This window comes from Thermobia domestica, chromosome 6, assembly GCF_964235325.1.
Source record: "Thermobia domestica chromosome 6, izTheDome1.hap1.1, whole genome shotgun sequence".
NCBI lineage: Eukaryota > Metazoa > Arthropoda > Insecta > Zygentoma > Lepismatidae > Thermobia > Thermobia domestica.
In genome coordinates this window covers 169,147,163-169,169,281 of record NC_137459.1, presented here as the reverse complement: position 1 = coordinate 169,169,281, position 22,119 = coordinate 169,147,163, and the positions used below count along the sequence as shown (strand labels likewise).

Here is a 22,119-nt window from a genome sequence, read left to right as displayed (position 1 = left end):
GGATAGCATTTTTTCTAATTAACTGCGTGAATTACAAAGAGTTCGCATAACATCATATCATGCCATGACATTACAATGAATGATATGTTAACAAATAATATCATTCATACCTTTATCATCGAATTTTGTACATAATCTATCAGAGACAAATACATAGGAATCGTAATTAATATTGAGATATTTGAGTATAAATGGCAGTACATTCACTTTACATAAGATCATTTCAATATTCATTAACATTATAATCCATTTTTTGACAAAGAAATTTGAACATCTCTTTTTTTTAAATTTCGATATGGTTTTAATATTCTTCAGGTAAGTCGGCAGCTTATTGTACAGTTGTACAGTTTAGTGGACATAGGAAGGATATATATATAATTTAAGTATAGTTGTGATATAATGTGTATATGTTGTTCTTTTGTCGTGTGTCGTATGAAGGTGTATCATTTACATGAATAAAACTGCTTTTATTCCTTTTAGTATATAGGCCTATAGTAATTGTGTGTATATATAGAAACAAGGGACTGTTAAAATTTTATTTGACTAAAAGACACTTTTACAGGAAGCTCTTGACAAAAGATTAAAAGTGGTCGTTTTTGCCCTTTTCTGTAAGCGAAAAACAGTAACACTGAGATAGGAAGCTCACCAGAAAATTATTCCAATACTTAATAAAGACTGGAACTTGGCATAATATAATAAAAGTAAATTTTGTTTTGAAACAGATCCACGTAGTCTATGAATCACAAAACGAACACTGCTTATTATTATTTTTATTTATTTATTTAGATTAACAGTATGTTCATCTCAAGTCAATTTGTTGTTTATTGTAACTCTTAAAAATTTGATGGAGTGCGAATATCATAACGGAAGTTGTGTTTAACAAAATAGCAAGTACTATTTGGGGTGTATACAAGTAGTGAAAAAGAGTGTTGTAATTATTTTTGTATTTATCATTAACTGAATTTGAGATAAATCAACGAACATAGATCAGTTTAGATCAGGTAGTACAACGAGCATAAGGAAGATACGGTACTAAGAGTATTTGTTACATGATATTTTTATTTTAATGTAGGGATGTACCTTGTATTCATAGGGGAATTTAGGTATATAATCCGTGAAACGTTTAGCAGAGGAATAATGGACCATTCTTCACGCAGTGCAACACTCAGTTCTATCAGCGATAATGGAGGAGAAAATCAACCGGACACTCTGCTCCAAAACTTACCACACACATTCAAGTCGGATAGAAAAGCAACCCAGGGGAGGTGTGTGCAAGTTCATTCTAATCTTCCTAAAACTAAGCCTGAATAAGTTTGGCTGTATTTTGATACACTGTCGTGTTGAGAAACTGTGTCGTTGTTAGGAAACAACGTTTGTACCGTAGGTTATACCTGATCTCCCAAAATGTCGAATCTATGCTACACCGCCTGACCCATTATTCAGTAATACAAAACGCTATCACAGACTCAGTATATAAATGGTGCTATCTCACAAAGAGTAATTACGTGTTGGAGTAAATGGATCTTTCCATTATTTTGGTAACTACCCTGTTACCTTTATTAAAGATTTCACTCGTACTTCTTAACGATGGTTATAGGGAATTTACTGAAATATAGAGTTGGATAAAAATATATAACTTCTAACACAGGAATTCAAATATCGATGTTAGTTTATGACTTGATTTATTCAAAGTGATCCACCAGTTCTAAGTCTACTGCAGACGTATTTTTGGGAACAAGAAGGCACTTTTATCGGTAAATAGAACCATCCTGACGGGGAAGCATAGCTAGCTTGAGAGGGTGCAAATGCCTGCTACGAGTTCTGTATACATACTTGTCAAGACCTCCAATTTCTGATTTACTGTTGATCTTGCGACCATCAACAATACACATCGTTCAAAGCCACCAGCACGGCATCTTGCTGTCTGTATGCATCTTTTTCCTTCACATACTGACTCAACTGGCTTTGAGAACAGCAGAAAACACCACATTCGTTCGTGATTCAGTGTTATGTTCTCCAGCCTAGGTTAGGCGCGTTACTAGCCTACATTATTTAAGAGTGGTATCTAGATATGTTGACGACTATTAAAACTTGTGGAGAACACATATTACGTTGATTCATGGGTTGAAAGGTGCTGAATTGGGAAAAGATTTTTGTGCTGTTTTCCTTGCTGAGTGGTTACTGTATTTGCTAATCATGAGTGGATATGTTCCTGCAGTACGCGTGGGAGCTTACAGTATTAACGATCTGCTGCTATCTGTTCAGAATTGATATATTTGAGATGTGTTGTTGTTGCCGTGAAAATTGAGAATCCTTATCTGCGTGAGAGATGCAGTAGCTGATCCCTCTAATTTCTACGATCTTATGTGGTCGAATTGTGTTAAATCCTATCCATATCCCAAGATATACTATGTTACGACTTTTATTTAATATTCGACTCCTTATAATTATGTCAATTTCCAGTGAGGATCAAGATGGAAATATCATTCAGTATTTTAGCCTATTTTGTGTATAGTGTTGCCTCATAAAGAAAACGTGAATATGCATATTTTGTGATATTCAATGATAAACTCAGTGCTCTTGGTCCTTGGTTTGGTTTCTGGTGAGGGACAAATCCTCGATCAAAATGTCTAATAGGATTCGAATTCCAATTTAAGCAGAAAGTGCTCTCTCATATAGCATTAGTGTTGGAAAGATACTGTAATTCGAATTAATCAGTTGAAAAAGTATCTCTATGCGATTCATTAGACGGAAGTATTTTGCGCCTATTGAAAACAATTAATTGTGGCATATTTTCATCTGTTAATGTAATAATTTTTCATGCAGTAACTGTATGACATTTCCTTTCCGAGGAAAACTTTTAAAGGTTATTTTCCCTATTATTCAATATCTATAATAAGTTCAAAACGGAGTAACATACTTGTCTCAGATGATTTAAATATAACATGATTTGTTGATGTGGAGTTTAGCATCCCTTTGAGCTCGGAGGCTATAAGAAATAAGGACCTACAGCTTGGCATGGAATCCAAATCACATGAGCTCCACTGGGAATCGAACCCTAACCTCTCGTGCCAACCCTAACCACATAGCCACGAGGGAGTTTCTTAGATATAAAAGAAACGTCACATAGTTGGTGAGAATTTATCTTATTGAAATAATTTCTATTGTGCCACTGTTTATTTATTGATTCACTATCCTTAGACTATATCACCTACAAATATTACGTATTGCTCGCCAACATGTGATTTCTCGCCGCTTGAAAGGCATTGTTGAAGAAATCAATTACCAGGCTGTCCTAGAAGTCCTGCACCATCAGCACACTGACCTGTATGAGGTAAAGCTTCGGGAGGATAAGTGGCGCCACCAGTGAAAACTGTTGGCAAGCATAGAGGACGAATTCGTGGAATCAAGTTAAAGCAAGTGCTGCGTGTGTACCTAGTGTTCCCGTAAAATCAAAAAGGGCAACATGAGTGAGGACCATATTGCAATTCAAGTTGTGCCATGACTTCTATGGAAAAGTGGACTAACTGCAAAAGCTGCAGCGGAGAAAATTTGTCGTGTAGAGAACAAAGCAGTAGTGGATCGATCGACAGCTTCCCTTTGGCTCAAAAAATTTACTTTGGGTAATTTAAGCCTCGCAGACAAGCCCCGCGAGGGTGGTCTTCCGATCGACATTAACGGCCCTGTGCAAGATGATGTGAGTGCTGAACCATAATCAAGTACACGTGTGTTATCAAAAGTGGATGGGGCATTCAAATCGACAGTAAACCGTCTATTTCATGGCACGGAGTACGTCAATGAACATCCCCAACAAAGTCCCCATGAGCTGACAGAGAAGCAGGGCCAGCGCAGAGTGGCAATTTGCCAGACTTCGTTATATATATACATATATATAAACGCATGATCTTCGTTTCTGGAGGAAAATTGTGACAGGAGATGAGAAGTAGGTGTTTTTGGAAAAAACCTTAAGCACGTAAACAGTGGGTGAAAAAGGACATGAAGCCCTAGCCAATGTGAAACAGGACAGATTTGGGAAAATGGTGGAATATCGACGGTGTAATTCATTTTGATTTTGTTCCGAAGGTTCGTGCTGTAATAGATGAACTGTATTCTGAACAATTACGCCGAGTGTATTCCATTCTGAGCGAGAAATATCTGGCATTAACGAGGAGGAAAAGGTTATTGCTGCAAATTGACAATGCTCCGAGTCATTGGTCTCGTAGTGTGACCAACACCTTGACTGAACTTAACAGGTTTAAGTTACCTCATTCTGCGTATAGTCTAGATGTTACAACCTCAGATTATATTATATCATATATTATTTATTTCGCTCTCTCTCACATTTCTTGTGTAGTCGGCAATTCAATTTATATGATAAGGTGTATGCTGCCTGTCGTGAGTTTTTCAATTCTAAACCTGCCACCTGGTGTTTTTAACAAATTGAACTGTTGTCCCAAAGATGGGTGAAGGTCATCGAACATGATGGCCTGTACTTCGCTGAATAAAGGTTTGTCTTTGTTTCTGACATTCGTGTTTCATTTTCCTCCTTGTATGGTGCAGAACTTTTGGAACTGCCTGGTAGTAAGATTATTTTAACGAAATGCTTGCACATAAGTTCTGTTAGTAGTAGTATTAAAATTTCTTTTACTCTAATTTAAGGACAGTGCTATTTAAAAAGAAAGATAAATGGAAAAAGAATGAAAGCATATTGGCTTGCTTTCTATTCATATCCGAAGAGCAAATGAAATGAAATTTCTAATTTAATGTCCAACGGTTATACATAGAGATAAAGGGAGATGATGATGATAATGAATAAAATGCTGGAATGAAGGAAGTGAGAGGAAAGGGGAGAATCCCGAGAATATCCACACATACAGTGTTTGTCTATCACAAAGCTCACTTAGCGCAAGGTGAGCTCGAACCAGGAACCTCACGCACCAGAGGTGATCGCTCTACCTCTGAGCCACTGTTGGCCGGCTCGGAAAACAAATTTAACATTTTACACAGCATCATCTGAAGTACTTTAGAATCATATACCTATTTTTATATCAAGAAGTCAGTACTTGACAAAGTTTATGATTACCAGATACTTCTGGAATTAACCGATCATTTATTATTTACTTTATATTTCAAAGAATTGCGTGGAAACATTATAATTAGTATTCATGTGTTGAAGTTTTCTTCCTTTCTTTTTTCAAGGTAAGACTACAGACAATGCCTAAACCACCACCCGGACAACCACCAATGTTTACAGGCACATGGGACTGTGCGAGAAAGACAGTCGAAAGAGAAGGAATTAGAGGACTATATAAAGGTATCAATTGATTTATTATTATTCTTTTTCAGTTTATCTCTTTTCTTTTTCGTATAGTTTATTATTTCTGTAGCTTTATTTATATATTTCCCAGTGCATATCAGAATGTTTTATTGTTTATTTTAATTTAATATTTCAGCTATTGTGCGATCCGATTCATTGCGCAAAATTCAATAGCGGAAATTTCTGCTCTTCTAATAGAAACATGAAGGAAACTTACGATCATTTCTTCCTTTCCGTACCGAACCATCACGAGACAAATGTTTCTAGTGGTAGTTTCTAACAGGAGAGAAATAGATCCAATTAGACTGTAATTAAAATCCATTATGGTCCTGTTTCTGGTTACAATACGCGTTATTGAGAGAGTACAAACATTTTAACATTTATTTTTGCAGACTATGTTTATTCAACATTTAGAAAGCATATTTATAAAAATATATTCAAGAATTTAACGAGAGTGAAATAATGAATATAATGCCGATATTTCGTACTTTATTGATAGATCAAGAAGGGAAGGCTCTTTTAGTAGCATAGTCGTGGTAATTTCAGTAATGGAATTAATACATTGTGCTATAACTCGACAAGTTTCAAACCAAGATGCGCAGATCGCTGCGGAGCACTTCGTATTCCACCACCCTCCCCACTACTCTTCCATCCACTGATCTGGCCTTGAAAGTACCAGTGATACTAACTCAGCAAACTTATGCTACAACAAATATCACCTGCTAAAATAAATGACAAATATTACCGTGTAGCGTTATACCTACAGTATCGACTCGTAATTCTCATATCAGTGGTCCATTTCATTTAATCCCGCTTTCGAAAATGCGTCAACGATTTCTTTTATTTCAGCTAGTTTCTCTTCCAGAAGTGCGGATCAAAATATTTGGTATAGTTGCAATTAAAATATTTGATTTAATTATCACCCTAGTTATATGTTCGAGGTCCCAAAGGTCATGTAGGCCCCCTATTGTATTTATGAATATACATTATTTGGCATAATTTGAATGCAATTTGCTTTAAAATCCTCATGTATATACCTTCTGCATCTGAATGCCCCCAACTTTACAGAGAAATCGGCGCCCTTGGGTCGGGCCTAAATGCTAACTCGTGTCGGGCCTCACATTCAGTACTGGCGTGTTGGCAAAGTAAGAGTGAAATAGGTGCAACAGAAACTGTTGGAAAAGGGCCACGTCTTATTATGGTCCATGCAGGAGGGGAATTTGGGTTTGTTGATAATGCTCTATTATTGTCCAAATCTAAGCAGAAAAAGTGGAGATTATCATGATGAGATGAACAGTAGAAATTTTTCAAAATGGATCGATGAAAAACTACTTCCTAATCTTCCAGAAAACAGCGTTGTTGTCGTTGATAATGCCAGTTATCACAATGTTCAAATCAATAAAAGACTGTCTATGTCTTCACTTAAAAGCGACATGATACAGTGGCTATCAGCGACAGACAAACCTATAAACGAAACCGAAATTGAAGCGGAGAATAGAGTAAATACATTGTGGAGAATGAACAAAAGACAATTTTTCTTAAGAATTCAAAATGTACCTTATGTGAAACAATACGCGATTGACAAGAAATTTATAAACGCGAGGCACACTATAATAAGACTTCCACCTTACCACGCAGACTTAAATCCTATTGAACTTGTGTGGGGGGGGGGAGGGGGAATAAAGAGCAAAGCAAGGCAATGCATTTCCGATTCACTGGATGAAAAGAAAGAATTACTGGGAAAGTTATTTAATGAATATTCACCACAGAAATGGGTAAAATGTTCTGAACACGTGAAAAAAATTGAAGATTCTTACTTTGAAAGAGACGGACTTATGGATGAGCGTGTAGATGAACTGATAACTAGATTTGGTGAAACCGATTCAGACTCAGATTCATCGGCCGATACAGATTCAGATGAGTGGGAGAGTGAAACTGAAGGAGAAATGGAAAATATTTAGAAGGTGATTTCTGTTATCATTTATTTATTTATTTTTCATTAAGATTCATTGCGAACTTTTCCACCTTTTAATTCATATATTACGTTGGTAAGGAATACCCCTAATCCTACTTAATTCATTTAATATTCAAAGAGAAAATATTAAAATGCATTAAAAATTTAGTGCAATCAATATACAGCATTTACACTCAAATGTCGTAGAAAATCCTCAGACTATTCCGCTCCCTCCAGATTGCAACACTGCAAAACATCATCGTCGCGGAGAAGGGAGTGGGGAAATGTAGGATTAGATGCGCAACAACTAGGCTGCAGCGTTCTGTTTACAAACTTTTTCACTTATAATATTGTTTCAATAATATCACTTATTCATGTATGATTCGTATGGTGTTTTAGATTGCATTTTGAATGGAAATTTTAATAATATTTCTTCTACAGGATGTATACTGATACTGGAAAACTACTGGAAATTTGTATCGATACTGGAAATGCTGAAAATGAACTGGAAATTATTGTATAATACTGAATAAATGTAAGAATTCACTTTGAGACTTCAAGATAGCAAACTCATTATCTGAGCGTAGGTAGTAATAGAGTTAACTTGGTAGCCAGTAGCCACTAAAAAAAAACTTGCCGCTGATTAGATCAGGAAACTAGAAATTAAACGCAAAGCTATGTTCCAGTTTGCAAAGGAGGAAGCAGAAGCTTTGCAAACAGAAATGAACATCTTGAGCAAAATAGTCAGATCGTATCCTGAAAATCTTATCTTTTAACTTATTTTATATGCAATATGTATTCGTTTAATATTTGTGAAGTGTCAAGACAGTAGCACATCTAAATGTGTAAGCCTAAACATTAAACATATTATTCTGTGATATTTGTAATTATTTGATCTTCTACGTAACAGTATTTTCTGTACGAAATGTAATGGGAATGTAAAAGTCTGAATATATGTAATATGGTGAACCAGGTGAGGCAAGGATTGGCTGTGAGGCGTGAGTGGAGACCATCACACACACACATACATATATATATATATATATATATATATATATATATATATATATATATATATATATATATATATATATATATATATATATATATTATCGTTAAAGGACACTGGAAATATTGGAAATATCCAAGTCAGCTCCAGAAGACACCCTGTTCTGAATTTTGTCTGTATAATAGCTTAGATTACGTTAAGTTTAATTTCTGCATTTGATGTTAAGTTAATTTGACAACGTAAAACACTTACCGGTTTAAATATATAAACCATTTATAATAATAATAATAATAATAATAATTATATATATATATATATATATATATATATATATTTTGAGATTCGAAATTTGTTGTTTCTGTCTCTTCGTTGCTATATTCAGTCATACCTCATCAGTCAGGTGGGATCTGCTTCCTATTCATTTTATGCCCAATAGTGTCATATCATAGGTTAACTGAACCATAAGGGTTGAATTTCTGATTTATTGCTTTAGTATATAATAATTACAGTGTATGATCTTCCATACTGAAAGTCATTCCAATCCATTCAAGTTCTTCCTTATTGCGAAGTTAAAAGTCTTACCCATACCTCCTCCGCCTGCTTTGATGCTAAAGATGACAGAAGTAAATATGTTCATTGCTTTCCTGTTAGTAACTTCAAAACCATGATGATGTGTCATGTACACTCGCCAGTAGAGATGCACAACCATTCCATACATGCTCTTTTTCTGTAACTTTACAATGAGTAGACCAATTGGACGACAGTTTTCAAACAAGAAAACAAATGAAGGGTAAGGGGAAAAAACAAGGAATGTCCATGTGCGTGCTTTTTCGGGTGCTTTGTCCTATCTGTTGGTGACTCTTGATACTATTTGACTGTATATGGCATGCATGCGTAGATGTATAAATATCCACGTAACAAGGGGCAAATATTTTGACTAACCCTGTTCTTTTTACGCTGTATTCCATATTAAAATGCCGTTTTCTCGAAAATGCAATTTTCTGACATTCCTTCTTTTTTTCCCTTACCCTTCAAATGTAAGTAGGTCAGGAAAATTCGTGGACAAATGGGTCAGTTCGTTCCGTAGTTAATAATAATATAATATATATACTGGGTTTCAGTACAAGAAAGCCTCGATTCCTGGAAATTCACAGCACACCCCCACGCTTCTGTTCCTTGTCAACAGGCCATAAATCTAAGTGAACAAAGAAAGAAATCTAAGAGACCCTCGGTTAGAAAGAAGAAAAGGAGTTGCCAAACGTCCCCTTTTCCCCAGATTTCTTTTATTTGATTTTATCACAAAAAACAATAACATTGTGTCTCTTTTTCCCCTTGTTTTCCTTTTTTTTTCTTTCTTTTTAGTTTCTTCTATCTAATACATCGGACATCTGACAACATCCACCAACCACCATCCTAAGAAGGGTTGGGTTGCCCTTTTGGTAGTGGTGTGAGACAAGGTTCTTATGTTTTGAAACGGACAATTGACTTCGAAGAACAAAGAACTGAATATATCGGTCAGACTTCTACCATAAAATACAGCTGTTGTGTGCTGAATCGAGAAATCAAAATTTCAGCCCTTCTTGAGTTGGGTATGGGTTATGTAGTGTGAAACAGAAGCAGCAATTAAAACACAAACTACGACTTGATGGGTCATGTATGCTGCCATCCATCAGACCATACTTACAAACCAAAGCCATATAGCGCTGAAGCAAATGGTTCACCAAAGCTGCTAGATTTTGTCCGGATGAGAAGCACTGACTTAAATTGTGTAAAGTTTAACCCAACTAGGCCGTCTAACAATAGAAGATGATCCTGTGAAGGCCGTGGTGTATAATATGGAAATCTGATAGGAATGCTGTGTTTAGAGAACTATCCATTACCGTCATATATTGTCAACAGTGAAGTTTGGGAAAGGCGATTTTACTATTTAAGGTTGTTTCTCGTTGCATATCCTTTGTTTCCTATACACAGATCTGAATGCACGTAGTTACAAGAGCCTTTTGAGTCTTTGGTTATAGTTTTGCCTTCACAAGCACCACATTGCATATTTATACAACGAGGGTTATTTGAGGAATTGTTTGTGGTGTGGTTGAAATACACTTCTCACACATAACACTGCCCAAATCCCAATCCTGAAGGACATCTATGGAAAAAATTACATCAGCTACGCACCGAACCACAGTCTTACCTTCAAGTGGAAGTACATCTGTGGTTCTGATCATTAAATATATGTACAATATTGCTTAGATTATGATAATATATGGGAGATTGGTTTAAACGCCAAAACAAACTCATCATCCAACATTACTATTAATTCTGTCTTAGTTTTGCTGTAAAAATGGAGTTCAATTCTTCAGAAGATATTCGAAGTCAGACATTTGGTAGGAAATGTCTCCAAGCTATGATAAATGCGAAGTGTGGACCAATCCCATATTGATACCTATGGCGTCTACTTGGCCGAGGATAAAGGCTGACGATATTTTGTGTTATGTCAGGACATTATAACCATACAGAGTAAAAATTTCAAATGTTTTATTATTAATCTAACATATTTCTGTGAAGTATGTTGCTGCAAGCCTTAGAAGTAAATGGACTAACTGAATGGATTCTTTTAACTAACAGAAAATTGTCCATTGTGAGTGAATGTTAATGGCGGGTTTCACTTAATTTTTCCAGGAATGGGTGCTCCCGTAGTTGGAGTAGCACCAATATTTGCTCTGAGTTTTTTTGGATTTGGAGTAGGTAAACGTCTATTTGACCGCGAGGAGGGAAAGGATCTCAACTTGGTCCAACTTTTTCTTGCTGGCGCTTTCTCAGGGATTTTCACTTCTACTATAATGGCTCCTGGTGAGCGGATCAAGTGTCTCCTTCAGGTAATTGTAACAACTGAATTGATCTGTAAGTTGTGTCATTGGCAGGATTGGTGTGTGACGTATAATTCTTCGTGAATTTATAAATATTTAGGAAGATCATGTAAATAAGTTAAGCTTACGCATGAAATTGAAATAGCCTCATTCAGTTATGATGCAATGGTTAACAATATGACTAAGAAATTAATACATAACTGAGCCAAACACCAGTAATTTGTTTTTGTCGCCTACTTCATGACGCCTAGCTTGTTATTTACAGCTTTACTTAATGTTGAGATATGAAGAAATTGTTTTCGCTTTTAAGAACATATCACTAAGTTATTATTAAGGCTCTTCATTACGCTTCCCACCACTTTTTCTGAATAGTTACAAATTGTCAATGAAGAATATGCTAATTTTGGAAAGTAGCTATGTAATACTTGTAAAATGCGAGTAAGATTTCTAGGCTGCAAGGAAAGCTGCAAGATCATCTGTTATTTTATTAACAACATTTTGTAAATACAAGACAGCATACACATATTCTATAAATGTCTGATGTTTTCTGTTATTCATTAAAATGGTAATAAAAGTGATTGGGGAGGATAGTGAAGAACCTTGATCTTTCATTCGGTATATTTTCAATGTTTGCAAGTAAATTAGTCGCAAGTAGACGAAAGTTTGTAATATGTTGTATAACTCTGTCGTTCAGAATTACTTGTACGTATATACTCTGGACTGATTTTGAATTAATATATGAATGTGTACAGTATTGTTAAAACGCACATTAATTTCAAAGCTTCACACGCTGCATCCTACGTACAAGTGTAACAAGTCGATTTAAATTCAATTTTAAATATTTGTAGATAACTTATTTACAAGTTCGGAAGTTCTAATTTTCCATTCTTTTTGATAAGGATGAACAGAGGACTTTGATTACTTTTGTTGTCATACATCAATTAACGTACGATACTTATTAAAAGAAGTTGAGTTTCGTTTTTTGTGCTAATTCTGTTTAAAGTGTTGAAAGGAGTTTTAAATAGCGAGTTTTACTGTCTTATATTGAGTGTTCGATTATATCTGTCAGATATTCACTTTCAAATACTGAACGTCAATCAGGCTAATAATTTACATATACGGTACCTGTAAAATTAGCTTCAGTTTCTATGGAATCCAAGAGGTGTACACATACGCCAGTATTACTGCACTTGCATAATTTTAGAATTATCTGCTTAACCAAATGTGGTTAATTTAGACAACTGTGTCTACTTTATCAATTCCTAGGTCTAACTGGAATTTTGGGAAGAACATAGATTCCGGAAAATTCTCTTTCCAGGCTAAATGACAAACGCATGTACTTGGTTTGCACGTACTCTTGGGTTCAGTTTTTGTTTCAGGTACTTGGTTTGGATACAAACTCGAACAGTGTTGCGGATCCCACTTTGTACAGTAGGTCCCTTCTCACATAGGCCCGGTGCTGAGGGACGTTAAATCCTTACCTATCAACAAATTTGGGAAAAGAACCCTCCTAACTGCTTGTGTCGAAGACATCTTTGATATTCTCACGCTGAAACTGGGGACAATAATTAGCATCTGTGGTTCCAAGAATTACACAAGTAATTTTCCACTTAAGAGCCAACAAACAATATCTTGGAAGGAACAGAAATATGAAATAAAATGAAATATGTCAGTTTAACGTCCCACGATTATGCCTGTTAGGCTACGGGAGAAGGGTGATTTAGGCAAGGGAATGACGGTGGAAGAATTGGTGCAGAGAAAGTGGGAGAAAACGAGAGTACTCCGAGAAAGCGCACGGACACAATGTTGTCTTCCACAAACTTACTTTGCCGGAGATAGAACCAGGAATCTCACGTACCGGAGGTAGGCACTCCACCACTGAGCCACCGCGCCTCCCATGAACAGAAAGAGAAAAGGGCTAGTTTTAAACATGAAGTTCAACTACGGAACGTTCCATTAAAAACACATTCAACGTGTCCATCAGGTTGTGACGTAACGAAGCATTACTGTGCATTGTTTTCCTCAAATTGAGCCAGATATTTTTTATTAAAATTCCATAAGAATTAATTTGAAATTCCCAAAATAAACAATATGTGTATATCTACTAAGTGTATGACAAAAATCTTTACACAACATGTAGGCATATGTTTCAATATTTTCTAGAAAATTTTCTTTATTATGTTATTATTGATTGAAGGTTAGCGTCGATTTTCTGCACTGAGCCTATTTGAGATGTGAATCTGAAGTTTAAGATGGAATCTACCGGGAATCGCACCCGGGACCTTGTGCACCAAAGGCGAGCGCGCTAGCTAGTAGGACAACGGGAAGGGATGTGTATTTTATTGATATCAGTAAAGAATAAACTCTGGTATATACAGCAAAGAGGGTCACGCGGAACTTATTTCTGAATGAATCTATCCTGGTAGTTAAAGTATTCAGTATTATATACTCTCTCGTACTCGAAGTATGATGTTTTAACTTCACCAATATATATATATATATATATATATATATATATATATATATATATATATATATATACGGTGTTAATGAACTACACGGACAAACTCTAAGAGGTGATTCCTCACATCAAAATAAGAGAAAAACCTATGGACGTATTGCGAAATGTGCATAGTTTCAGAACTAGGGCTGTCCGAAATCGCGAAAAAGCCTAATGTCAACAGGCCCAATTTCGAATTCCAGAAACTGTGGCTGGTGGTCCTTATGAGTGTAAAGGAAGTTATGCGTACACAATCCAATAATGCATATTACATCAATTTTCAATAGGTGTACAGGGTATTTCCTACAGGGTGTAATTCTCAGATATGCTCTCAACATGATTTTCAGGTTTAACCTGATTTCAAGGAGGATCCAAAGTAGGCAGGAGGTAAGCCTTAACAACAATGGACATACAAGCTTCGGAGGGAAGTCGGAAGTGTTAGGAACCGGCAGCTTCATGTTTTTTGTGCGTGTGTGTGTGTTAGGAATAACGTGTGATGCAATGTATCTCGTTAGGTATATTTCATGTTTTCTTTACTTATAAGTGTAAAAGAAAACATCACAGCATGCATTTTCTCGAGTACGAGAGACCGTGTTGTTGACAATTCTTAACACTTCCGACATTGCGCCAAATGCTTCCGTGTTCACTGTTGCCAAGGCTTATCGTTTGCCTACTTTAGACCAATCATAAAGTCAGAGCATATCTCAAAATTCGGTTGATCGCATGTCTGGGAATTTCACCCTGCAGGGAATACTCTGCACACCCATATTTAACATTAATGAAATATGCATTTTTGGATTGTGTATGCGTGACTTCCTTTTCGATGATAAGGATCACTACTCCACGATTTCTCGAATTTGAAATAGGGCCTCTTGAAATTAGGCTTTTTCGCGATTTTGGAGAACCCTAGCTCTGAAACTACGCACTTTTCACCACAGTTCCTTAGGAACTTTTTGAATTATTTTGATGTGAGGAATCGCCTCTTACAATTGTCGGTATAGTTCATTAACACCCTGAGCTATACCGACTATATATATTTATATTTAATCGAAAACTATATATATTTATATTATTATATTTATATATAACGATTATATATATTTAATCGAAAAATGTTTTATTTGAGGTTAAACTGATGCCAAACAACAATAACAATACTCTAGGCTTTATATATCCTCTCATACCCGGAGTATGTGAGATTTTAACCTGACCAGCGGTTTTTTTTTTTTTTTTTTTTTTTTTTTGTTTTAAATTGACCAAAAGATCTCATATTTGAGGTTAAATTAATGCCAAACAACAACAATCTAGGTCTTATACAGGGTGAACCTGAAAGATGTACACAAACTCCGGGAGGTGATTCGTCACATCAAAAGAAAACAAACAGTCCTCTTGCATGTTGTCGAATTCCGCGTCGTGTACGAGTGACAGAGGTGCTACCTTGGAATCGACAATCTGAATCTTGACAATTGAAACGGAACAGAAAGATGTGCACAAACTACCTCTGTCTGGGCAACTACGTAATGTACCATTTTGTTGGTGTTCATAGCCAAATTTAACTAGTTTTGATATCACGAATCACGTCTCGCAGTTTGTGCATATCTTTCTGTTCCGTTCCAATTGTCAGGATTCGATTGTGGATTCCAAGTTGGCACCCCTGTCACTCTTACACGACGCGGAATTCGACAATATGCAAGAGGACTTTTGTCTTCTTTTGATGTCACGAATCTCTCCCGGAGTTTGTGCACATCTTTCAGGTTCACTCTGTGTACTCTCTCATACTGTAAGTATGTAAGGCTTAAAGTCTAGAATTTATGCACCCTCTCATACCTCAAGTACTATATGTAAGGTTTCAACATAGTTGGAAAAGTTAATGAAAAATTTACCAGATTAAATTAAAAATTAAAAATATGAAAAATAATTCATTAAATTAAAGCTTAGTGTCAGAAAAAATTAAAGTTAAAATTAAAAGTAGTTTTAAAATTAATCGATTAACGGTACTAAGGACGTTGAGAAAATTAACTGATTATTAAGAAAAGTTACTGTTTTAGTACAAAACTGATGATAAAAAATAAAATGACAGAAAATTAAAGAAAACAAATTATCAATTAACACTAGAAGGACGGGATAGAGATGGGACATCAGTAATTTTCTACTAGAATTACAATGCCATTTCTTACGCAGTTTCCTTTTATTCTTGTCACTATACCTTATAGTGTAATATTTTGTTCTTTTTAACGTATTATATTCTGAATGGATAAGACATTCAGAATACACAATACTTGTGCGATTGTGTAATGCGTCGACAGGAAGAAAGGGCACGGGAAAACGAAATTTTATATATTTTTCAGTAAGAGCAGAACTACTCCCGTCTCTACATACAACTAAATTGGGTGAGCAGACAATACTGATCTGTAAATGGTCCCAACAAATATAATAAATCTCCCTATGATAACCACCACAGCTCACCCTACGTTGGTTTATATTTGGTACTTAGCGTCCCATTCAGTACCGAGGATATATGAGACGTATACCTATAGCTTAACGTGGAATCGAAACCACGTAGGCTCCACCGGGAATCAAACCCAGGTTTCCCGCACCGAAGGTGCGTATGCTAACTATAGCCACTATTGAGTTCATTGTGCAAGATTCTGTGTGTGTTCACAAGACCATGTGACTCACAAGCTTTGTTTCTTGTTCCTTAATTTATTTAATAATATTTAGAGTATTATATTATTACTCCATTGTTCTCTTTTCCTCTCTTTTCTGTAACACTTAGTCACCAAACGTTTTCTTTAAATTTTAAACTAACTCTCCGCTTGCTTTCCCTCTTGCTTATATGCACTCCATCATCATACCACCTTTACAACACTGCGAACGTGATGGGCTACTCTGTATGTAGTACATAAGAGTACATGAAGCCAGTGAAACAGAAGAACCACTGTCTTCCTAGGTTCAAAAGAACATTTCAACCTGCAGTGTTGACAAATGTTGTTGAGTAATTTCCAGTAATATGATGATTTATACAAGCAAATAATACTTTTTTTTTTTTTTTTTGCATTGACAAGAGAAATATATAGTAGTATATAACTTACTCTGTCAATCAGTTATCAGCATTTCTTTTTCTCTCAGTTTCTTATAATAAAAATAAACTAATGGAAGAAACAAAATTAAGGCTTTCCGAAGTCGCACCGAAGGGGATTTCCGAAGTCGTACCGGAACTTTTTCCCAAAGATTGTTAGTTAACCAAAATAAAATTGCATTTCAATTTATTTTCATATTATTATTATTATTATTATTATTATTATTATTATTATTATTATTATTATTATTATTATTATTATTATTATTATTATTACCGGTATTTAAATACGTATAAACTTCGTTTTTCTTACGGGCGTGGCTTTCCTTTCTAAATAAACTGAATATTTATAAGAAATGCGAATAGCTTAAGAAGAATGTACTTTGTAAGTACTACAAAAAAAATCTTATCTTCTGTATTGTAAAAACTTGAATGAAATTTTGAAACTGATTTTCTTCTTTCATCATTCTTTTTTAACACATACGAAATAGTAAAAGACGAATAATGTTATTTGCAGTAATGTTTGTTCAGCTGTAACACACTTCTGGAAAATCTGTACGATTTTTCTTTTCTTTCTTTCTTTCTTTTCTTTTCTTTTCTTTTTTTCCGTAACTGCAGTTTGGAGATTGTACATGGTGTGCTGAGACACCATTCTTTCAGTGCATTTCAAAGAGGACAAAGTGAAAACGTGTTGTGTGGTGGTATGTAGTTGATTCATAAATGTGTTTGCTGTTATTTACAAGGGTCGTTTAAGGTTGACCGGGATTTTCGTACATAAATAATCGATGAATAGCCGGATCATGATGAAACTTGTGGGTGACGTAATGTATTCCTTCTCGAGTAACAAGCGCCCGGCATGACGTATTTGGCGCATGCGCAGCAGTTGCAGCGAACATGATGGCAAGCAGCGTGTCTGTGGCTGTGGAGCAGCGGTGTGTAATCAAATTTCTTGTGAAAGAGAAAGTTAAACCAGCTGAGATTTTCAGAAGATTGCAAGCACAGTATAGTGAACAAACGATTTCACGGACAAGAGTGTACGAATGGTGTGAACAGTTTCGCGAAGGACGGGAGCTGGTGACAAATGAAGCGCATGGACACATTCGCCCGACTGCAGTCACACCAGTGAATATCGCACGTGTTGAGCAAATGATTCTTGAGAACCGGCGAGTAACAGTGTGGGATATTGCTGTCGAGGTGAATATCAGTGTCGGGAGTGTTGAGACAATTATTCACGATCACTTACGCTTCCGCAAAATCTGTGCAAGGTGGGTTCCCCGCCAGCTGACATTTGATCAGAAGTGGACTCGCATGACGATCTGTGAACAGCTTCTGAAGCGGTTTCGAGCCGAAGGTGATGAATTGTTGCAATCCATCATCACGTGTGATGATAAATGGTTGCACAATTCAACACCAGAGACCAAAAAAAGCAGCATGGAGGGGCGGCATAAAGGCTCCCCGCCGAACAAGAAAAGCAAAACGGAGCCGTCCGCTGGAAAGATCACGGCAAGTGTCTTCTGGGACATGAAGGGTGTTATCCATGTGGATTTTCTGGACAAAGGGAGCACAATTAATGCCCTGTATTACTCCACATTGTTGAGGGGTGCTGTACGGAAATCCATTCGCAAGAAAAGACCTGGGATGTTGTCTGGAAATGTCATTCTTCTCCATGACAATGACCGCCCTTACACGGTCATTGTGACAACAACAACTCTGACCGAAATGTGCTGGGAAGTTCTGCCCCATCTCCCTTACAGTCCAGATTCATCCCCCAGTGATTATCATTTATTTGCACCCCTTAAAGACCATCTGGAAGGGAAGAAATTCACGACAGATGAAGCACTGCAGAACGATGTCCTCCAGTGACTACGACAACAACCAGGTTGTTTCTACGCCAAAGGTATCAGGGAGCTGCCACAACGGTGGCAGCGGTGCCTCGACGCGCACGGAGAATACTTTGAAAAGCTGACATAGAAAGCAAATTTCAAAATTGATTTTACGGAAATAATAAATGACTGACAGATCGTGAAGTAAAAATATCGTTGTTTTGCTTTCCTTGCCTGTTATTTGGAAGAAATTAGCAGTGGATATGAAAGGCGTAATATACTTAGGGCATTCGAGTGAGAAAGTAAAGAAGTATAAGAATTGTATAATAATAATAATAATAATAATAATAATAATAATAATAATAATAAAACACTAACACTATGTTGAATTTAACTAGTGTAAGTGTGTGAGCATGCCAAATATTATATCACAAGCCAATTGTAGTTATTACATTTCTATTAAGGCTCATAATAAACTTGTAGGGAAAAAGGAAAGTCACATTCGCTCACTTTTGATTGATGGCATCAAATTTTGAGTGTGTCTACATTAAGAGTTCGAAGATGCTGATAACCCTGGGTGTTTTCCGCGGTTTGGTTGACTTCATGGAATGTTTTGCTTTCCTCGATGGTCTCGTGGCTAGCGTATGCCTTTGGTGCACAAGTCCCACGTTCAATTGCTGGTGGGAGAGCATCAAGTACATTACAGTAATTTCACTTTTAAATTGTAAATTTCGTCCTTTATAGCCCAACCTCTGACAGAGAACGTAAATACAAAATAAACAATCATGAAGTATCTTGAGACAACAATGCAAGAACGCATGGACAAAGCGTTCGTATTTAAAGGCACCTCTGCAACGATCATAATAATTTATTGCATTACATGTTGCGTGTATACTATAAGAGTTTGAAAACCAGCATACCTGGTAATTAAAGTATACGAGACAACAGACGTTTCGAGTCGAATGCAGATGTCATTAGTGTGTCGTCATGAAATTGATGGTGAATCCGAGAAAGATATTAGGATTTATGAACCTTCTGGCGCACAATAAGCCTCATGAAAATCATAGTAAATATTCCGATGTGCATTTCAGAAGCTGAAAGCAGGGTTCCCAATGTCCTGGAAATCCTGGAAAACTTGGAAATGTTCTTGAATTGATTTTGTCCTGGAAACATCCTGGAAATGTCCTTGAAAATGCATTTCTATTCTTGAAAATTACAGCAATCTATATATATAAAAGAGAACGTACAAATCCTTTGTCCGCTCATCACGCTAATACGGCTGAACCAATTTCTTTTATTTTTGGGGGGTTATTAGGATTTGGACCCTAGATGGTTTTTATCATATCACTTTAATTTTCAATTACCAGTGTCTTGAGATAATTGACCATTCAGGTGTCCATTACGTACAAATCCTTTGTTAGTTCATCATAGGTATAAAAATAAACGTATTTATATGCAACCCGCATGAGCGTGTCACTCGGCGGGTTAACATAAATGACAGGCGTTATAATGTTAACATTTACTGCAATTTGAAAGCGAAAAAGTAAAAATTATCTAAGTAACAAAGTTTATTGCGTTCGGGGGTGACCGCAGCGAAGCGGGGTGAACGCTGCTAGTACTGAATGTCAGATTTTTCCAGGATTTTAATGAAGATTTATAATGAAGATTTTAATTCATTGGTATTTTTGTTTGCTATTCCTGTTTTTGTGCTGAATAATAATTTATGATCCCATGTGTGGGTGGTTGGTGGGTTTCTTTCTTCCAATAGGCTGGTTGGCTGGGAGAACTTCTCTCTTCTTCTTTCATCCACTAATCTGTCAACCCATTCTTGGATGCTGTCTTCACAAGCACTATCCTGTAGAAATTGTGCTTTGTACCAGTATCAGTCCTCCATAATCAGTCTATTTTTGCAACAGTACTTACTCTTCAGTAAAATTTCATATGAATGCTATTTGTAACAAGGTCATAAAACAAGAGGAAATAAAGTGAAAATCTACCGCAGCTGCAGAGGAAGAAAAGGAAATTGATGGAAACAAGTGAAGCTTTGGAGACTGAAGCAAACCAGCTTGCACATGAAGCAGAGCAGAAGTCTTCGTTTACTTTATAGACAAAGTCAAATGCTATCCGTAGAGCAGCTTCGCTAAGGAAGAAAGAGATTATGTCTATAGATGAAGAAATCACACAACTCCATACTCAGTTGAGAAACTTGTAATATAACCCCCTTATTTTTCCTAATTATATCTGTCACACTATCACGCAATGAAGATGCCATGTGCGAAAAATAGATTTTTGTTGTTTGTAAATTTGTTCGGTGTACAATTAAAATGTCATGTAGAAAGAAGAATGAAAATACATGCGCTGGATGTGGGTGGATCGGGTGGATGTAAGGGGAATTGAGAGGCCACAAAAAAAAAAAAAAAAAAAAAAAGCACATCACACTCCGCTTTGTGTATTTAATTATTATGTATTAATACTGTACTGGCATTGATATTCACTGCATTAGCCACTGTACTTTTCATTTCACTGTTGTGAGTTTTGAGCCTACAGTTGCAATCCTGTTGTACTTCCTGTGTCAAAGTCCTGGAAAATTGGTGATTTGTCCTTGAAACGGCATGGGAATGTCCTGGAATTTTGGGGGGAAAAGAGAGTAGGAACCCTGTGAAAGTTGCTTTACCACATTGAAGAATATAGAAGCATTAAAAGAATTGCCATAATTCACAATCGTCTCAGTACATTAACAATAATATTGCTAGAAAAAAAAATGATAAAGACTAAACTTCAAAAACGTTATTAACAAGTTGGCTGCACTAAAGAACAGCAGAATTGATTTCTTTTACTAATAAATGGAGCATTTGTTATGAATTGGTACTCTTTCTTATACTTTGATTGATATGGTTACTTTGATTGATTGATTTTATTGTTTTGCTTATTTAGAGTACTGAAAGTACTAACTGAAAATAGAAATTGTTTTCCAGCTGCTCTGAACTTCTGAAAAATTATGTCACGAGTTACCACTGTATGTATGTATTTGTATACAGTGGGCCATTTATCTTGATACGCCATTGTAACTTTTAAAGTAACGGACAATAAATGCTGAAATTTTTAACATGGCAAATATCGGCAGGGGGACGTTCGGCATACTCTGAGATACAATATTGCCAACACAATATAATATATATATATTCAAATGACACTACGTCACTTAATTGCATATTTCAAATCTACGTGTAAAACAAAGATTTAAATACCACACTTGTTATGCAATGTTGCGAACTAGGGACGGTATAGGAACATGCCGCTGTTGATATCTGTATGGTGCAAAATTTCAGGGTGTTTAGTCTTTCAGTTTGAAAGTTGAAGGCGTGTCAAGATAAATGGTCTACTCTGGCTATATATATGAGAACCACTTAAAGTGACCCCTCCTTGCAACTTCTAAACTAATTAACAGAAATAGCTGAAATTTGCAAACTCGTTCGAGATAATTGCTCTATCTGTATATTGCAACAAACAGAATTGAGACATTTGCTTTCGTTCAAGAGGTATCGTGTGGAGTAACAGATGGACGGACCGACG

At 36.1% G+C, this 22,119-nt stretch overlaps 1 protein-coding gene across 1 annotated transcript in view; it reads left to right on the top strand.

Moving 5' to 3' along the window:
* Nucleotides 1-22,119, top strand: part of LOC145688316 (mitochondrial carnitine/acylcarnitine carrier protein-like) — a 109,232-nt gene that overhangs the window by 5,984 nt on the left and 81,129 nt on the right. The window contains exons 2-3 of the mRNA XM_081762356.1: nucleotides 5,200-5,314; nucleotides 10,957-11,153. Of these exons, the coding sequence (XP_081618482.1) occupies nucleotides 5,200-5,314; nucleotides 10,957-11,153 (312 nt within the window). The remainder of the gene's footprint in view (nucleotides 1-5,199; nucleotides 5,315-10,956; nucleotides 11,154-22,119) is intronic.